Source organism: Puma concolor, chromosome A1 (genome assembly GCF_028749965.1).
Source record: "Puma concolor isolate L17-30 chromosome A1, mPumCon1.1.hap2, whole genome shotgun sequence".
Classification (NCBI taxonomy): domain Eukaryota; kingdom Metazoa; phylum Chordata; class Mammalia; order Carnivora; family Felidae; genus Puma; species Puma concolor.
In genome coordinates, this window is record NC_141667.1 from 158,067,738 (window position 1) to 158,087,422 (window position 19,685).

At 33.1% G+C, this 19,685-nt stretch overlaps 1 protein-coding gene across 1 annotated transcript; it reads right to left on the bottom strand.

The window, feature by feature from the left end:
• Positions 1-15,224: 15,224 nt before the first annotated feature.
• On the bottom strand, positions 15,225-16,175 carry LOC112856904 (olfactory receptor 2M3-like). Its single transcript, XM_025920204.2, has one exon. The coding sequence runs from the start codon at positions 16,173-16,175 to the stop codon at positions 15,225-15,227; it is 951 nt and encodes a 316-aa protein (XP_025775989.2).
• Positions 16,176-19,685: the final 3,510 nt, after the last annotated feature.

Consider the following 19,685-nt stretch of genomic DNA (forward strand, 5'->3'; position numbering starts at 1 on the left):
ATTCAATAGCTAGCAAGATCTGCATATACAAAACTTTCAGAAGATGTGTGGCATCTACCTCTGTTTTATGTAAAGGAAATTTTATGGACCTTTAGATCAGACAAGTGTGAGTTAACAGTCTTTCTCTACCACCAACTCCTATGTCAGTTTACAGGTTAACTAATGTCTCTAAGATTTTGTTTTAATTCTCAGGGTTTTTTATAAAGTACAATTAATTAATTCTTTAAAGATCCACATCAAAATACATGTATCACTGCATGAAATCATCAGATGAACAAATTACCATCATTACTTCCTTTCTTGTCACTCCTCTTTCCCCCTAATTTGCAATAATCTCCACTACTGCTCCCTTTGACATTTTTGAAAATATTCTGTTTTTCTTACTAAATTGTTGGTTCCACATTGATAACCTATATGCTTATTTTATATGTGTTTAATCCAACTGAACGAAGGCCATATTATCCTCGCAGTGATTGAAAGCAAGAATAAATAGACTAGATAAAAGGTAGACTCTTGCGGGGCGCCTGGGTAGCTCAGTCCGTTGAGCATCCAACTTGGCTCAGCTCATGATCTCACAGTCTGTGAGTTCCAGCCCCGTGATTGGGCTCTGTGCTGACAGCTCAGAGCCTGGAGCCTGCTTCGGATTCTGTGTCTCCCTCTCTCTCTGTCCCTCCCCTGCTCAAGCTCTGTCTCTGTCTCAAAAATAAATAAAAACATTAAAAAAATTTTAAAAATGTAGACTTTTGCAATGATTCTCAGTTTAGCATTTTAAACACTGTTTTGAATAATACCTTACATTTTTAACATCTTCACAAGTATATTTAATTTAATCTTCAAAATACCTGGGATAAATATTTAAAAAAGACACATTTATTTTACAGAGAATATAAAGGGGGTAAGTTGCAGATCAACATGAAGTGCTTCCCTACTTAAAAGCTTCAAAATATCAAAATTTATGATACATACTGCTTTTGAATAAACTTTGATTCCCTTTGATTGAACTCCAGAGTACCTTATATGTTTTGGAATGTACACTCTCTCTCAGGCTTACTTTCTAGGTGTTCTCAAGAAGATACTACACACAGAATAACTGAAAACTTTTTTAAGTTCCAGGGGAAATCTATGCAACACAATTTTAGTAAGTCATCTGTGATTTAACTTTATAATCCCTCTAGGGAATTCAGTCCCTTTTCTTCAATTATAGTATTTTATGTTAGCATCCACTTTTTCTCTTAGAACTTCATATGTAATTAGTTTTCAATTTGAAAATATGAGTTTTATTGATATTTAAGATCAAATTCAAGGGCCTGTCACCTTGATTGATATTTTTTCTCTGTCTCCTGATTTTTCCATATGTTAATTATGACATTTTCAATCATTTTTCTAATCTCTCATATTTTCAAACTTTCAATTAACTGAATAATGTTAAGGAATAAATAGGCAGTTGACTTTCTATTTTCAAATAAAATATATACATTCCACATTGTGTGTTCTGGCCTTAGAATTCTAAATAGAGTTCTGTTAAAGTTCACCAATAACTCATTCAACTTGAGATTCCTATGCTTAAGATTTCAGCACTGTTACAAATGATTCTTTGAAAGCTTGCAATTTGTGGTTACTCTTTTTCTGATTCTACTACAGTTTCTTATCATCCTCAAATATACTGAGTTAATTTTCTCTTCATAAAATATTTTGATATCCTAAGACTTTTGGACATGTCTTTCTCATATATTCATACCTATAATGACTCTATTTGTGTATTTTCCAGCAATATATTTTCTTCTCTGAAATTATAGATTTCCAAATGCCAACCATTTATATTTACTTTGATATCCTTTCCTTGCCTTATATTCACTCTGTCATATTCTGAACCTTCATCCTTCAGTTAATCTACTGTTTGTTTAAACCATTTAAGCATGTAACATTTTGTTAAACACATTGTTTCCTTAGTTGTTATGTAGGAACAATATTTTGGAGGGTAAATGTCTGTTGATGGATATTTGGACACTTTGCATAATTTAGTTATTGTCAATAATGCTGCTATAAACATCAGGGTACATGTATCCCTTGAATCAGTATTTTTGTATCCTTTGGGTAAATACCTAGTGGTGAAATTGCTGGATCTTAGGATAGTTCTAATTTAACTTTTTAAGAAAACACCATATGTGTTACACAGTAACTGTGCCAGTTTGCATTCCCACCAACAGTACAGGAGGTTTCTCCTTTCTCTGCATCTTCAACAATATCTGTTGTTTCCTGTGTTGTTAATTTTAGCTATTATCGCCAATGAGGTGATATATCATTGTAGTTTTGATTTGTATTTCCGTGTTGACAAATGATGTTGAGCATTTCTTCTGTGTCGTCTTAATTGCGTGTAAAAATTAATGGACTACTTTATGAACTCAATACCTATGTAAATGGAGAAATTTGTTTCATCATTTCTCAAAATCATTTTATATTGCTTCGTTTAAAAAAAATTGTAAGCTTTTTTTGTAAGAAATGGCTCCTCACTCTTATGTTGATATACATTTTCTTTACCAATTTGTGTTGTTGTCTCATGTTTATTGGTATTTTTATCTCTTTTCAAAGAATTTTATTTAAAAAATGAATTACTGTTACTTTATTTTTATAAAACAAAAAATAAATATTATTTAATATATATATCCAGTTTTCATACAATAATATCTTGGGTTTAATTCTCTTCTATACTGATTGATAATGCCATCTAATACCATTTTCAAATTCCCATATTCTATATTCTGATTCTGGATCTCTTATGTAAATTCCTTTTTTGTTTTTTTAATTAGAGTATTGCTTGGTTTAGATTTCTATGTCTAAAAACATTTATGTCACTGATGACATCATCTTTTGTCATTATTCTTTTTTTATGTTTATTACATATGCTTTTTTACTTCATTTTCCATATTAATTTTAGAATTATTTATTTTTCCCCAAACTGTTGTGATTTATGTTATAATTGAAGTAGATATGGTTTCCTGAAGACTTTGAACAACAATGTTATCTCCAAACTGCTGGAATCCAAATTTTAACATAATAAAATGAATATTTTTGTGTTTCCATCACATATGAAGTCACATATTCAGAAGACAGTTGTTCATAATTAAATAGTTTGTAAACTATTTGAATGATTTCCTAATCTCTGTCATAACTAGAGTGTATTCATTATTAATAGCCACAAACAAAATTGTTAATTTCTACTTTATATGCAAATATAAATTAACTAGGAAGCAGAATATTACTCTCTATATTGCCAAATCAGAACGTTTTCAAATGCAGTTCTGAACCTTTTAATTTATTCACATCCTTGTTATTATTTAGTATTATCTACCTTTTGACATTTTCCTATTTTTAAAAAAAATTAACTTCAAATTATTTAATATGCACTGTAGTCTTGGCTTCAGAAGTAGTACCATGTGATTTATCTCTTACAAATGATGCCCATTGATCATCTCTAAAAGTACCCTCCTTAATGTCCATCACCCATATAACCCATTGCCCCACCCACCTCCCCTCCAGCAACTGTTAGTTTGTTCTCTGTATTTAAGAGACTCTTATGGTTTGCCTCCCTCTCTGTTTTTACCTTATTTTTCTTTCCCTTTCCCTATGTCCATCTGTTGTGTTTCTTAAATTCCACATGAGTGAAATTATATGTGTCTTTCTCTGTCTGACTTATTTTGCTTAGCATAATGTACTCTAGTTCCATCCATGTTGAAATTTTCCTATTGAGTAAAAAGTAATATTTTATCATTGTTAAATTTCCATTTGTCTAAATATTAATGAAACTATGTATCTTTGCAGATAAGTGTCATTTTGTTTTGTTTCATAAATTTTTAATGTGTAGTGTTTTTGAATATTTTATTTTTTATTAGTTTGTTCATTTTATTCTTGGAAAATATTATCTTTAACTATGTCTCAGTGTGTTAGTTTTGCATGAGTTTTTCTAGATGAATAGTCTAAATCTTTAAGTGAATAAATTACATTTATATGAATTTTCATATAAATTGTTTTTTTATCTTTATATGAAAGGTGATTTTATATTATGTTCAAATAAGTCTATAGCTTTGCATACCATATTTAAATCTTTAACAAATCTGGAGTCTATGTTGTATATACAGTTAAAAAAATCAAAATTTGTTTTTCTCCTTGGAGAGTTAAGGATTTGTGTCTTGCATTGAAATCAATGATCCAGTTTGTGGTAATTTTCATGAAGAATGTTAAGTCTCTGTCTAGATGCATTTTTCAACATGTGAATGTTTATTTGTTGCAACAGTATTTATTAAGAAGATCATATTTTTTCCCTTGTATTGCTTTTTTCCTTTGTCAAAAACAGTCGCTTGCTTGTGAGTGTCTATTTCTTTTTTTTTTTCTTTTTTAATTTATATATGAAATTTATTGTCAAATTGGTTTCCATACAACACCCAGTGCTCATCCCAAAAGGTGCCCTCCTCAATACCCATCACCCACCCTCTCCTCCCTCCCACCCCCCATCAACCCTTAGTTTGTTCTCAGTTCTCAACAGTCTCTTATGCTTTGGCTCTCTCCCACTCTAACCTCTTTTTTTTTTTTTTTTCCTTCCCCTCCCCCATGGGTTCCTGTTAAGTTTCTCAGGATCCACATAAGAGTGAAACCATATGGTATCTGTCTTTCTCTGTATGTATGTGAGTGTCTATTTCTGTCTATTGCTGCATATCTGTCTCTATTTTGCAAATATAACACTGCCTTGATTACTTTAGTTTTATAGTACAACTTGAGATTGGATAGTGTCAGCCTTCTAACTTTGTTTTTCTCATTTAACACTTTTGCCTTTCTAGATTCTTTGCCTTCCATATAAACTTTAATAAATGTTGATATACGCAAAATAACTCCAGGGATTTTGAATGAAATGACATTGAATATGTTCAAATTGAAAAAAGCAAAACAAAAACAAAACCAAAAACTAGCATCTTGACAATTTTAGATCTTCCTATCCATGAACACAGGATATCTCTCCATTTACTTAGTGTTTTTTTTTCTTTCTTTTGTATATCCCATCAGAATTTTCTAGTTTCTTCATATAAGCCTTTGTTAGATTTATGCCTAAGTATTTTATTTTGGATAGTGCTAATACAAATGGTAATGTGTTTTTAATTTTAAGTAACAATTGTTCAATGCTAGTATATAAGAAAACAATGAATTTTTGTATATTTACATGTAACTTTGCTATAATTCCTTATTAGTTCCAGGAGGATATTTTCGGTTGATTCTTTGCTATTTTCTACAGAAATAATGTCCTCATGAACAAATGTAGTTTTATTTCTATTTCCAAATTTGTATTCTTTTATTTCCCTTTCTTGTCTTAGTTCACTGGGTATGACTACTAATTCAATGTTGAGTGAGAGTAGTGAAAAGGGATATATTCTTTTTCTGATCTTAATAGAAATGATACTAATTTCTCACCACCAAGTATTATGTTAGTTGTAGGTGTTTTGTAGATCTTCTTTACAAGTTGAGAGAATTCTTCTGTATCCCCATTTAGCTAAGAGATTTTATCATGTAGGTTCTTGATTTTATCAAACTTTTTCTGCATATATTTATATGATTATGTTATTGTTCTTTAGTTTGTTAATGTGATGAATCATATTTATATTTGAATGTTGAACCAGACTTACATGCATGAACTAAATCCCACTAGGTCATGATGCATAGTTAAGTTTAAACATTGTTGAATTGCATTTGATTGTATTTTATCGAGAAAAATATTCATGAGAGATATTGGTCTATATCTTTCTTTTCTTGAAATTTTTTATATGATTCTAGCATTAGGGAAATTCTGACCACATAGAATGAATTATGAAGTACTTTCTCTGCTTCTATAGGCTGGAGGTGACTGAATAGAATTAGCAGCTTAACTTCTTCCTTAAATGTTTAGTAGAATGTATCATTAAATCAAATCTAGGTTGTTGCTTTCTAAGTTGGGAAGTTATTAATTAGTGATTCAAATTATTTAATATATATAGACCTATTCAAATTGTCTCTCCTTGTGTGAGTTATGACACAATGTTCATTAAAGAAATTTGTTTATTTCACCTAGGTTATCAAAGCTCTTGGCATAAAATTTTTAATAGTATTACTATATTATCTTTTTAATGTGCATTGAATCTGTAGTAAAGTTTCTTGCATGTCTCATATTGTAATTTGGCTTTTATCTCTCTCTTTTTTTATTAGTTAGCTTGGTTAGAAGCTTGTTGGTTTTACTCTTTTTTTTTTTCCAAATAATCAATTCCTGCTTTTGCTGATTTTCTCTATTTATTTCCTGTTTTAAATTTCATTAATTTCTTCTCTATTTTTTTCTGATTAATTTAGATCTAATTTGTCTACTTTTTCCAGTTTCCTAAAGTAGAAGGTTAGATTATTAGAATTTTCTTCCTTTTCAATATATGAGTTAAAAGTTAAAGATTTCCTTTAAGAAATGCTTTTACTGTAGCCCACAAATTTTGATAAGTGTTTTCATTTTCATTTGGTTAAAACTATTTTTGATTTATTTCAAATTTTTTTTCCTTTGATTCATGTGTTATTACAAAGTGTGTTTTTTAATCTTCACACATTGGGGGTTTTCAGCTTTATTTCTTTTATTGATTCCTAATTTAATTTCATTGTGCTCTGAGAGCAGAAATTGAATAATTTGTGTTTTTCTAAATAGTTGAATGGCTCAGAATGTGGTCTATGTTGGTGAATGTTCATGTGAGCTTGAAAAAACTTCATTCTCTGCTTTTTTTGAGTAAAGCATTTCATAGATATCTATTATATTCAGTTAATTGATAGTGCTTTCATGTTTAACTATGCTTTTACTAATTGTTCTGCTTGCTAGATCTGTCCATTTCTGATAGAAGGATTTGAAGTCTCTAACTATAATAGTATATTCATTTATGCTTCCTTGCAGTTTTATCAGTTTTTGCCTCACATATAATGATACTTTGTGAGGTGCATACACGTTAAGGGTTATTATGTCTTCTTGTAAATTGATCATTTTGTCATAAGTAATGTGACTCTTTGTCTCTGATAACTTTCCTTTCTTTGAAATTTCCTTTGCCTGAAATTGATATAAGTACTCCAGCATTGATTATTGTTGACATGGTGCATTTTTCTCCATCCCTTTTCATTTTAATTTATATGTATATTTATATACATATAATTCATCTTTACTTTTAATGTGTGTCTCTTGTAGACAACATATAATATAGAGTGCATTTTTTGATCCACTCTGACAATCAATATTTTTCAGTTGGTGTATTTAGACAACTGATATTTAAAGAAAGTATTGATATATTTGGATTAATATCTACTTATGTGTTACTTTTTGTTTTCCTTACTCTTTTTCTTATTTTTGTCTTGTATATTTATTCTACCTTTTTTTCAATTGAGAATTATGTGTGACTCCATTTTTCTCCTTTGAAGCAAATTATACATTTTTTTTTAAATTTTTTATTTCCCTAGAGTCTGCAGTATACAATTACAACTACTCTTAAATCCACTTTAAGATTACAATATATATCCTCACCAATACTTCATTTATCTTATAATAGCCAAGTATTTTTCCTCCTCATCCTTGTACCACTGTTATCATGAATTTCTCTTATGGATAATCTATAATTATCAAAACTATGTTTGCTAATAATTCAAACATGTTGGATCAAATACAAATCTTTCTTTTACCTTAATTTATGTCTTCTCTTAGTTCTTCTTTTCTTTTTTTATGTTTATTTATTTATTTTGAGAGAGAGAGAGCAGGGGGGAAGGATAGAGATAGGGAGAGGAAGAAAGAGAATCCTAAGCAGGTTTAATGCTCCATGTGCAGTGCAAAGCCTAATGTAAGTCTCAATCTCACCACATGAGAGATAATGATGTGAGCCTAAATCAAGTGTTAGACACAACCGACTAAGCCACACAGGCGACCCTCTTTTCTTTATGTTGATCTAAGTTTATTATCTGTATATTTTTACTTCTTTCTGAATAATGACTTTCAATATTTCTTGAAAGGCGTGTACTAGTAACAAATGCCCACAGCTTTTGTCTGAGAAAGTATTTCTTTTCATTTTTGAAAGACAATTTTCCAAATGTCGTAATTCTGGAATTACATTTTTTCTTTCAAAAATTTAAATATTTCACTCCATGATTTTCTTCCTTGCATTTTTTCCTGAGAAGTCAAATGTCATTATATTTTACATCTATAGAGTAAATCTGTATTCCTCACCCACCTTGGCTTCTTTAAAGATTTATTCCTTATCTTTGATTTTTGAAGTTTGAAAATTGTAAGCCTAGATATAGGCTTGCTTTTGTTGTTCATGTTGTTGCTGTTGTTGTTTTACATTTATCCTGTTTGGTATTCTCTGAGCTTCCTGGATTGTGATTTGGTGGCTGCCACTAATTTAGAGGCAATTCTCAGTCATTATTGTTTTGGATATTTCTTCTGTTCATTCTTCCCCTTCTGCTGTTACAATTATGTGCATGTTACACATTTTTATTTTGCCTGTTTCTTGTGTCTGTTTGTTTCAATCATTTTTAGTTTCTGTTGGCACATCCTCAATCTTACAGTTCTACATCCATGCTCATTACACTAATGAGCCCATTGAAGGCATTTTTATTTATGTTACAGTGTTTTTTATCTCTAGCATTTATTCTTTGTTAAAATGCTCATCTACTGCTTAAGTTAGAATCTATTCTTACATTTTATATGTGTTTTCTTTCCCATCAGTGCATTGAGCATTTTAACCATAGGTATTTCAAATTCCTAGTCTGAAAATTACAACATCCTTGCCATATGTAAGTCAGATTTTAGGGCTTGTTTTGTCTCCTCAAGCTGTTTTGTGACTCTTCATATGCCTTATAATTTTTGTTCAAAACTAGATATAACACTGGATAAAAGGAGTTCAGTACTCTTTTCCTCAGAGGTTTCAACCCTGGTTTCCATGGAGTTTTTTGCACAGGCAGCTTATCATTTTCTGTATCCATTTATTTTACTCTTCAATTGTTTTATAATGTTTACTTATTTGAGAGAGAGAGAGAGAGAGAGGCAGAGAGAGGTAGAGAGCAGAAGACACAGAATCTGAAGCAGGCTCCAAGCTCTGAGCTTTCAGAACAGAACCTGGGATGGGGCTTGAACTCACAAACCATGAGATCATGACCTGAGAGGAAGCCAGATGCTCAACCGACTGAGGCACCCAGGCGCTGCTTACTCTTCAATTTTTGATACACTAATTTGCCTAGTGACCTGCATTATACAACAAAGCTAAGAGATGTTGATTTTTTCTTTGTTACTCATTTTACTTATTTTTAGGATAGAATTACATATTAAACTAGGAGTCCACACAAATTACATTATATATTTAAAATGTGTTTGTGTATGTAACCATAATACAAACATTTTGAAATATAATGTTTGGAACATAAATATAAAATGTTTATTTGTGTATTTTTCCACTTTTTTCATTCATAAAGTCTAGAGTCAAGGCCAACAGAAAAAAGCACCTGTAACCTGACGACTTCAGTTGATTGATATAATTTCAGACTAAATTTACCATTGGACAAATAGCTAATGTCAGGCGTATAGCAGGGAATATGCTAGATAAGACTGGCTCATTGCACTGTGTCAGATGAATAGCAAGAAATATATCTAATATTACCTGGATCATGTGTGAAGACTCAGGAGACAAATTGAAGAGACTTATGGTAGACAAAAATGGAAAAATTTGAACATCAAAAATGATAATTACATCAATGAATAGAAAAAATCCAATAAATTTAATTCCATCCACTTATTTTTTAATTTAAACATTTTTAATGTTTATTTTTAAGATACAGAGAGACAGAGAGAGAGAGCACAATCAGGGGAAGGGCAGAGGGAAAGGGAAACACAGAATTTGAAGCAGGATCCAGACTCTGAGCTATCAGCACAGAACCCAACCCAGGGCTTGAACTCAAAAACTGTGAGATCATGACTTGAGCCAAAGTTGGATGCTTAACTGACTGAGCCAACCAGGTGCCCCAATTCCATCCACTTATAATAATGCCAAAATAGCAAAACAGCAGCATGCTTTTTGGTCAACTATAGCAAATACTAGGAAACAAATTTTTGATATTTGTATAATTGAGCATAAAACAATGTTTAAAATCATATTTGAAAGTGATGGTTGCTTCACCCAAATTTTTATATTTATGTTGTAATAAGTCAGTGTTTTAAGCCACTATTATTTTTCAAACATGAACTCTTCAATAAACATTTTAGAACATTTCTTCTGGCTGATATAAAGATGAGCTCACACTCACTGATATTGAATGATTAACAATTTTGATAAGATAAAATTATACATTCAATCACTAAACATAAGATAGGTAAGTAAGTAAGCATACCATAATTGGAGCCATTTTCTAAATTGTGAAAATAAAACATGAAATATATTATGGTGCTTTATTATGTGTGGAGTGCTATAGTTTATCAAAATAAACCTGTAAAGGAGATAAAAATATCCTAATTGTACAGATGAGGTAATGAGGGTTAAATAACATTAATGACATATACAAGGTCATGTAGATCTTTCCTCAATTAGTTGCATAGCACAGCAAAAGGTACTTACATTCTAAATAAGTCAATTTCTGTTTTTTCTATACCTACACCTTGTGGATTTCTGTTTTTGTTTATTACTCTTAAAGCCTATATTATTCTAAGATATTATATAATATATATATACAAAATATATATTATATATAATATGCATATGGATTGTATATACATATGTTTGTGTTTACACATATATGTGTATATATATATCTTTTTATGTTTATTTATTTTTGACAGAGAGACAGCGCGAGTGGGGGAGGGGCAGAGAAAGAGAAAGAGACACAGAATTGGAAGAAGCTCCAGGCTCTGAGCTGTCAGCACAAAGCTCAGTGCAGGGCTCAAACTCGTAAGCCACAAGATCATAACCTGAGCTGAGCCAAAGTCTGAAGCTTAAACAACTCAGCCACCCAGGTGGTCATATATGTATATATATATATATATATACATATATATATATATATATATATATATATACATATATATATATTTCTTCTATGTAATGTTGAACTTTAACCATGAAACAATTATTTTCCTTCATATGTGACCTTTTTTAGTATTCTCATTAATTTTCATGATCTTTTTAAACAAATGATCTCAGATTATAACCTGAAACCTATTATATTTTAAGCAACCCTTTCTTTTGTGCCCCATAAAATTCAAACATAACATCTAAAAATAAGCTCATTACCTTCTTCACTTCTTCTATATATTCAGCCATGGAATTAGCTTTTATCCCTTCCTCCTCTTTTTCCTTCTTTCCTTATTCCTCCTAATTCTTCCTTTATTCTATATTTACTATGCCGCTCATATTTTCTCTTTTATTTTACTTTTCTTCACCAATTAAATACAGCTGCCTATGCCAACTCTAAACAATATAACTCTTGAAAATCACTAGTAAACTCTTAATCTGTGCATCATTGCCTGACTGAAAACCTCCAACAAACACTTAAAAATTATTAGATTGATTTCAAGGTATTTTTACCACTTCACCATAAGTCAACCTTGTAAAAATCTGTCTATGCTTCTTAATGAGAATTTCTTTGGTAGCATGAGCAAAGATATAAAGGCAGAAAGAGGAACAACATATTGTGAATGTGGAGTAGTCAGCTAAAAGACAATGGGTAGTTGGGAGGGAAAAATAAAGTTGGGACGGACTGAGGACAAGGAAAGATCAAGTGGAACTGATGTAACAAAAAGGGTGATAGAAGGCAAAAAGGAGCAAATGAGGTAGGAAAACCAAGCATATTATAAAAAATCATCTCAATTGACATAGAACTAAAGGAGGCCATTGATACTTAAATTTATCTAGTTAATGTATGTGTTTAATGATGAGAAAACAGATTTTGCCCAGTATGAAAAAAGTGATTTTCCAAGAAAATCAAAGTATGGAAATCATTAGAAGAAAAATGGTTTGGCTTAACCATACTTTTTATTGCCCATATATCTGCAAGTGAAAAAAGGTGGATAGCTCTGCTTATTTGTTGATAAGACTTTGGGGAAAATAGTACCTAATATCCATAAATAAATGCAATGGCCATGAGAAATCTCAAGATTTCTGTATTTTTTGAGGTGGGGGAGGGGAGGGAGAGAGATAGAGAGACAGAGAGAGAGAGAGAGAGAGAGAGAGAGAGAATCTTGAGCAGATTCAATGCCTAGCATGGAGCCCAAGGCAGGGCTAGATCTCATGACTATGAGATGATATGAGCCAAAGTCAAGAGTCAGATGGTCAGCTGACTCAGCCAGACAGGTGTTCCAAAAATTTTCTATTTTTAAATTGAAAACAGAATTAAAACCAATTACTCTCAGACACACATATTCTATTATTTAGAAAGTATGAAGTACACAATGTAAATAGAAATTGATCCATTAGTTTGTGTAGTATTTAACCTTTATACAACAGGCCATACATACTGTTTTTACCTTTTCTCCTTGCCTTTCTTGTGTATAAATATTTGACGACTAATTATTATTATTACTTTGCATATCTGGATGAATGCAATACAATTACATAGCTGGATAAATAAAGCTAAATTGCCTTCCTGAAAGATTTTAGTAACTCACAGTTCTACCAAGAAAAAAATGACTATTTCTCCACAATACTGCATATACTTTTTACAAAAAAAAAAAAAAAGACATAAAAATGTTACCTTTAAATTCTATATAAAGTAAAATAGGTAAATTAGAAATCTACCTGATGTTCATGAGAACTTTGCTACAGTGGAAACCTTTACATCATATCCCTACCAAAGTTTGTAAGGTTGGCCTGAATACATAAAATTTTAACACTCTTTTCGTCTTAGAAAATGCATGGCTATAGATCATATTATGTTCTTCCTAGAAGCTTTGTTTTTAAGTCATTAATAGGAAGAATGAGGTGATACATGTTACTCTGGGAATATTTTCCCATTTCACAGTAGGGAATGCACTCCTTTCCTGCCCTATCTTCAACTCCCAAATCAGTCAACAATATTTGATGTCAAATATTTCTTTAATAATGGTAAATCTGTGTTTGAGGGAAATATGATATACTAAACACAATACAAAGAAAAGACTGGCCTCCTCGCTGTAGACTTGGTGCACAGCAAGTTGGAGCCAAGGATTTGAGACTTATTGTCTGGTCATGCTCTGACATATTTGCCTTCCCAGTTCTGGTGGCATGTTACTTTCTAATTCTCTTTATCAGAGGCTCTTTTAAGACCTCCTTCCAGCAGGTATAAGTGAAAAATTTTAAGACACTTTCCCTACTCAATCTCAATAACAAGTACTTTTGCACTCCTAGGCTTTTACCTTTAAAAGAACCCTCAGGGGCGCCTGGGTGGCGCAGTCGGTTAAGCGTCCGACTTCAACCAGGTCACGATCTCACGGTCCGTGAGTTCGAGCCCCGCGTCAGGCTCTGGGCTGATGGCTCAGAGCCTGGAGCCTGTTTCCGATTCTGTGTCTCCCTCTCTCTCTGCCCCTCGCCCGTTCAAGCTCTGTCTCTCTCTGTCCCAAAAATAAATAAACGTTGAAAAAAAAATTTTTAAAAGAACCCTCAACACCAGACTCCATAAAATAATTTCTAAAGTTAAATAATTCAGTCAGTCATTAGGATATAACCAATATTTTCTCATATCACTGACAGGAAAATTTATTGTAATTGCCCTTTCATTCCTTTTTGTAAATAGGAGTCTATAAGTTATGTGGGTGTGTGTGGTAGACAGAAACCTAAACTTTCCCCATGATTTATTTCTCCTGATGTTGCTCCTATGTTTACGTTATTCTATTTGGAGAGAGTGAGGTTAATGTGCAAATGTAATTAAGATCCCAAATCAATTGACTTCAAGTTATGTAAGGTAGAGTGTCTTGTGTTGGCTTGTCTTAACCAGTTGGTAGACCTTTACAAAAGGACTTAGGCTTTCCCTTAAGTCACAGCCTCTCCTGCTGGATTGAAGAAGTAAGATAATGAGTTATTCGGGTACAAAGAAATTAATTATTTCAACAACTATATGGACTTGAAAGATGAGGCTGAGCCTTAGATATAACTGCAGTCTCAGTTGACTCATGGATTACTACCTTGTGACACCTTAAGAAGAATACCCAGGTTAGCAATGCAAGCATTCCTACCCATATATACTAGGAATTAATAATTATTATTTAGAGGTACTGTGTTTGTGTTCATTTGTCATGCAGAAAAAGAAAACTAATTCAGTTACAACAGAGTTTTAAGAAAACAGAAAAATTCAGATTAGCTGTAGTGGTTGTTTCTAACAAAACAGAAGAATACCCAGAACTACAGTGAATTTCATATATATCATTACACCACTATCTATAGTGATGTCACACATATGACATGTGATTTATTAAAAAAATTCAGACCTTCAGTAAACCTAAAATTTTCTGTTTACAAAATTGATCACTTTTCCATATAATTATAGCATACAACCCTTATAGTGATCAAGACATTTAAGGATGAAAAGACCAGACTTTGAGGATTCACATGTCAGTCTCCCATGTAAAAGGCTGACTTATGTAGAAAAAGGAAAAAATTGGAGCTCCCTAATCCTCTGATATCCTGAGAGAGAACACTGTCCATTACAATGTAGATTCCATAGACCTAATCATCAATCTAATGCCTCTTTTCTCTATCTAGGTAAAGCATGTTAGTTCTTATAATAATCTAATAAAGCTATAACTTGGTATATAATTAACCTGATTATTCATTTTAACAAACTAATCAATCTAAAGAATGATATTTGACTCAGGATAATATTTTGATTAGCCAAATGTAAAATTACTATATGTTAAAAAAAGAATGCTAATAGTGCCCTATTTTATCATGGCATTATGTAGTACTGTGATGGACAGCAAATACTTCTCATTTATTAACTTATAAAACAGAATGTACAATTGTGCATGTTATCTTACAGTAAATATTTACTTATGACCATAATTTGATAGTTCCATAACAAAAGGAATATAATATTTGAACAAAAAGCATGCAGTTTTTCACTTTCTAAATCTTGTGGGCTTGTCTATGAAACTTTTGATACAAAAGTGTGTAAATATTGGGTATAGAATTGTATCAGTTGAATACATTAATTCACCATAAACTAAAGAATACAGAATATGGTTAATTAGGCAATTTGCTCTGTAGACTTCCCCTCCCTAACACCTTCATTAATCCTCTGGCCACTTCCTTGTTGCGGAGGCTATAGATGAGGGGATTCAGCATAGGAGTAAGGATGGTATAAAAGGCTGACACCATCTTGTCCTGGGTGGGGGAACGGTCAGAAACAGGCCTCATGTATATGAACATGGCTGCTCCATAATACATTCCTACCACCATGAGGTGAGAGGAACAGGTAGCAAAAGCTCTTTGGCGGCCTTCCCCAGACCCCATTTGAATGACAGCTACAATGACCTGAAGGTAGGAAGCAATAATTACTGTTACAGGGAAAAGAAGCATAATTACACAGCAAATAAACATTAACCTTTCAAATAGCAATGTATTAGTGCATGAGAGAGTGAGAAGGGCAGGGACATCACAGAAAAAGTGAGGTATTTCCCGGGCACCACAATATGGGAAGGATAGTGCGACTGCAACAACAATTATACCATCAAGAGAGCCAACAATCCAGGAAGAAAGGACCAGAAGATGACAGATTTTCTGGTTCATGAGAATTGAGTACCTTAATGGGTGGCAAATGGCAACATAACGGTCATAGGCCATTACAGCCAACAGGAAACATTCCGCTCCAAGCAGAGACACATATAAAAATATCTGGGTTCCACACCCAGCTAGAGAGATGCACTTCCTGCCAGACAAGTAGTTGAAGGCCATCTTGGGTACAGTGGTGCAGATGAGCATCAGGTCCATGAGGGAGAGTTGGCTGAGGAGGAAGTACATGGGGGTGTGGAGCTGGTTGTCCAGGTAGATGAGGAGAATCATGACAGTGTTTCCCATGATGGCAAATGTGAAGATTCCCAAGACCAGAGAGAAGAGGAAGATGTGGGTGGAACTGTGATTGAAGATTCCCAGGAGGATAAAGTCAAAGTTGAAAGTCTGATTCTCCCATGCCATGATAAATATATTCACTGTAGACAATATAACATGTGAACAGTGTTCAGTACTGTATCACAGAAATATCAAGGACTTCTAGCTTACATCAGCACATCCATGATATTGTCTCTCTATATTAAAAAATAATTTTGCTGAGTATAACTTTTTATAAATTTATATACTAGGAATATTAACGTTTATTGTAAGCCTGATGCGATTTTTAAATATAAAGCACATACACAACACACAGTAAGTTTTTTCATTAGAACTTAGGAGGTTTCCTGGGTGCCTGGGTGGCTCAGTCGGTTGAGTATCCGACTTTGGCTCAGGTCATGATCTTGCAGTTTGTGAGTTTGAGCCCCATGCCAGGCTCTATGCTGACAGCTTCAGAGCCTGGAGCCTGCTTCGGATTCTGTGTCTCCTCCTGTCTCTGCCCCTCCCATGTTCATGTTCTGTCTTTCTCTCTGTCTCTCAATAATAAATAAACATTTTAAAAAAGGAACATAGGAGGTTTCCAAAGAGGCATATAATCTAATTTTAGCAACTAGTTAACTAAACTGTAATATGGATTATTCAGAAATACACTGAGTCATAAGAAAACTCATGAATTGCTGAGAAGTCAATGAGATTTTCCATCACATTTTTTCATAGAATTTAACATATCACACTATAATACTAATAAAAATTCTGTTTACCAAAGTGTACAGGGAATCATGTACTAGTGGAAATTATATGGGATTAGTCAAATACCAAGTAAACAGAAGACATTGAGAAATCAAGGGTTAGAAGTACCTTAAATAATACTTATTGCTAATAATGGTAAGTTGTAGTGGAAGTAGTTCCTCACCAATATGCCCATCTCTTACTCCACCTCTTAAAATGAGGTGTACCCATGAAATATTCTGGTATAGGTCACTTTACTAGAGAAGCAGGTTAGCACATAGTTAAAGAGCATAATTCAAAAGACTCACACTGATGAATGGATAAAGAAGTTGTGGTTTATATATACAATGGAATACTACTTGGCAATGACAAAGAATGAAATATAGCCTTTTGTAGCAATGTGGATGGAACTGGAGATTGTTATGCTAAGTGAAATAAGTCATACAGAGAAGGACAGTTTCCATATGTTTTCACTCCTATGTGGATACTGAGAAACTTGACAGAAGACCATGGGGGAAGGGAAGGGGGAAAAAAAAAAGTTAGAGAGGGAGGGAGCCAAACCATAAGAGACTCTTAAAGACTGAGAATAAACTGAGGGTAGATGGGTAGTGGAAGGGAGGGGAAAGTGAGCAATGGGCACTGAGTAGGGCACCTGTTGGGAAGAGCACTGGGTGTTGTATGGAAACCAATTTGATAATAAATTTCATATTAAAAATTAATAATAAAAAAGACTCAAACAGATTATTTTTCTGTGTAACCTTAGATAGTTAATTTATCCAAGCCTCATTTTCCACTTAGTAAATTTTGATATTTGTTAATATTGGCATTGTAAGGTGCTATTAAGGCAAATGAGATCACATTTATGATGTACAACATCACTTGGAATACAGTTTGTGACATATAAGTACTTTTTAAATAAATACTATTGAAGAAAAAGGATATGGCCCTTACTTTATTTTTAGACCATTTTTGTTTGTACAAAATTATTCACTTCTTGGGTGGCTGGGTGGCTCAGTTGGTTAAACATCTAACTTTTGATTTCAGTTCAGGTCATAAGCTCATAGTCCTGAGATTGAGCCCCATGTCATGAGGTATCTCTCTCTCCCTGTCTCTCTCTTTCTGCCCCTTCCCCTCTCTCTCACTCTCTCTCTCTCCCTAAATAAACAAATACACAACAAAAAAGGATAATCATTTCCATTTCCTTAGCAAGACTCTTCCAGGGAATTTCTTTGCCTAGACAATAGCATATATTTTATTTTCTATTTTCACACTCATTTCTTTTTCTCTTGCTGCTGTATTCAGTAATCAAGGCATTGACTTCTTTCTTTCTAATGTATGGGCTTTCCTTCTTCTGGGAGTCATTTTGAGAAGTTTGCTAGGCGTTTTAGTTCCAGGGTTTGGAAAATGAAAAATTGCCATGTGGTTCTGCCAAATTTACTAAAAATGCATATTTTATTTGAGAACATTTTTAATTTAAAGCATGATATTATTATACATTGTTTTAATGTTTTGTTTGCATGATCAGGGGAGGGGCAGAAAAAGAGAGGGAGAGAGACAATCCCAAGCAGGCTCTGCACTGCCAGCACAGAGCCTGACTCATGAAACTGTGAGATCATGACCCGAGTGAAAACTAAGTGTCAGTCATTTAACCGACTGAGCCACCCAGAAGCCCATGTGTTGTATTTTTTTTTTAACTCTACATCGAACTTTAACAGCTCAGGATGTGTTTTCGGACTTAAAGTTTGAATGATCTAGGTAGGCCACAGGGACATAAGTGAAGCAATCAGTTACCTATTTTGTATTAATGTCTAGCAAAAGCTAGATTACCATATATTCCATGCAAACATTTACAACATATTGCATGCTGCTAAATTATGTTGTTTTTTTTGTTTTGTTTTGTATTTTTTGCTGCTAAATTATTATTTTTTAAGTTTATTTTTGAGAGAGACAGAGCACTAGAAAGGGAGAGACAGAGATAGAGAAGGAGAGACACAGAATCTGAAACAGTCTCCAGGCTCTGAGTTGTCAGCACAGAGCCCAACACAGGGCTCAAACTCACAAGCCATGAGATCATGACCTGAGCTGAAGTCAGTCACTTAACCGACTGAGATACCCAGGTGCCCTTTGGTGCTAAATTATTGATGAAAATTTGTCCTACCATAACTTTTATGTGTGAAGAAAATATATATAATGTTTTAAAGGAATAGTAATGAAAAAATGTTTATGGAATAAAAATATTGTTGCATACTGATTTTTCATCTTTTAACATCATCAATGAATAAATATATTTTATTCATTGCTATAGCAATGGGGTAGCTTAGATATAATATGACAATATTATGCTGTCGTCTCCTTATATTTGTACCAACTTCTCATGGAAATGAAATATACATGTAGAAAGACGAATTGAGTGAATTCATCTTAAATATACCACAGAAGAGGGGCGCCTGGGTGGCGTAGTCGGTTAAGCGTCCGACTTCAGCCAGGTCACGATCTCACGGTCCGTGAGTTCGAGCCCCGCGTCAGGCTCTGGGCTGATGGCTCGGAGCCTGGAGCCTGTTTCCGATTCTGTGTCTCCCTCTCTCTCTGCCCCTCCCCCGTTCATGCTCTGTCTCTGTCTGTCCCATAAATAAATAAAAACGTTGAAAAAAAAATTAAAAAAATATATATATATACCACAGAAGAAATTTTATACGTGTTCAGACTTATGTGACTACCACTCAGATCAAAACATGGATATTTTCCAAAAGATTTCCTTGTAACCTTTCCTAGCCTATCACACCTGAGATGCAATCTATAGTTTAATAACTATCTCTGAGGCTTATGTTTGCCTGTTCTTGCTTTCACATAAATATTAGAGCATCTTTA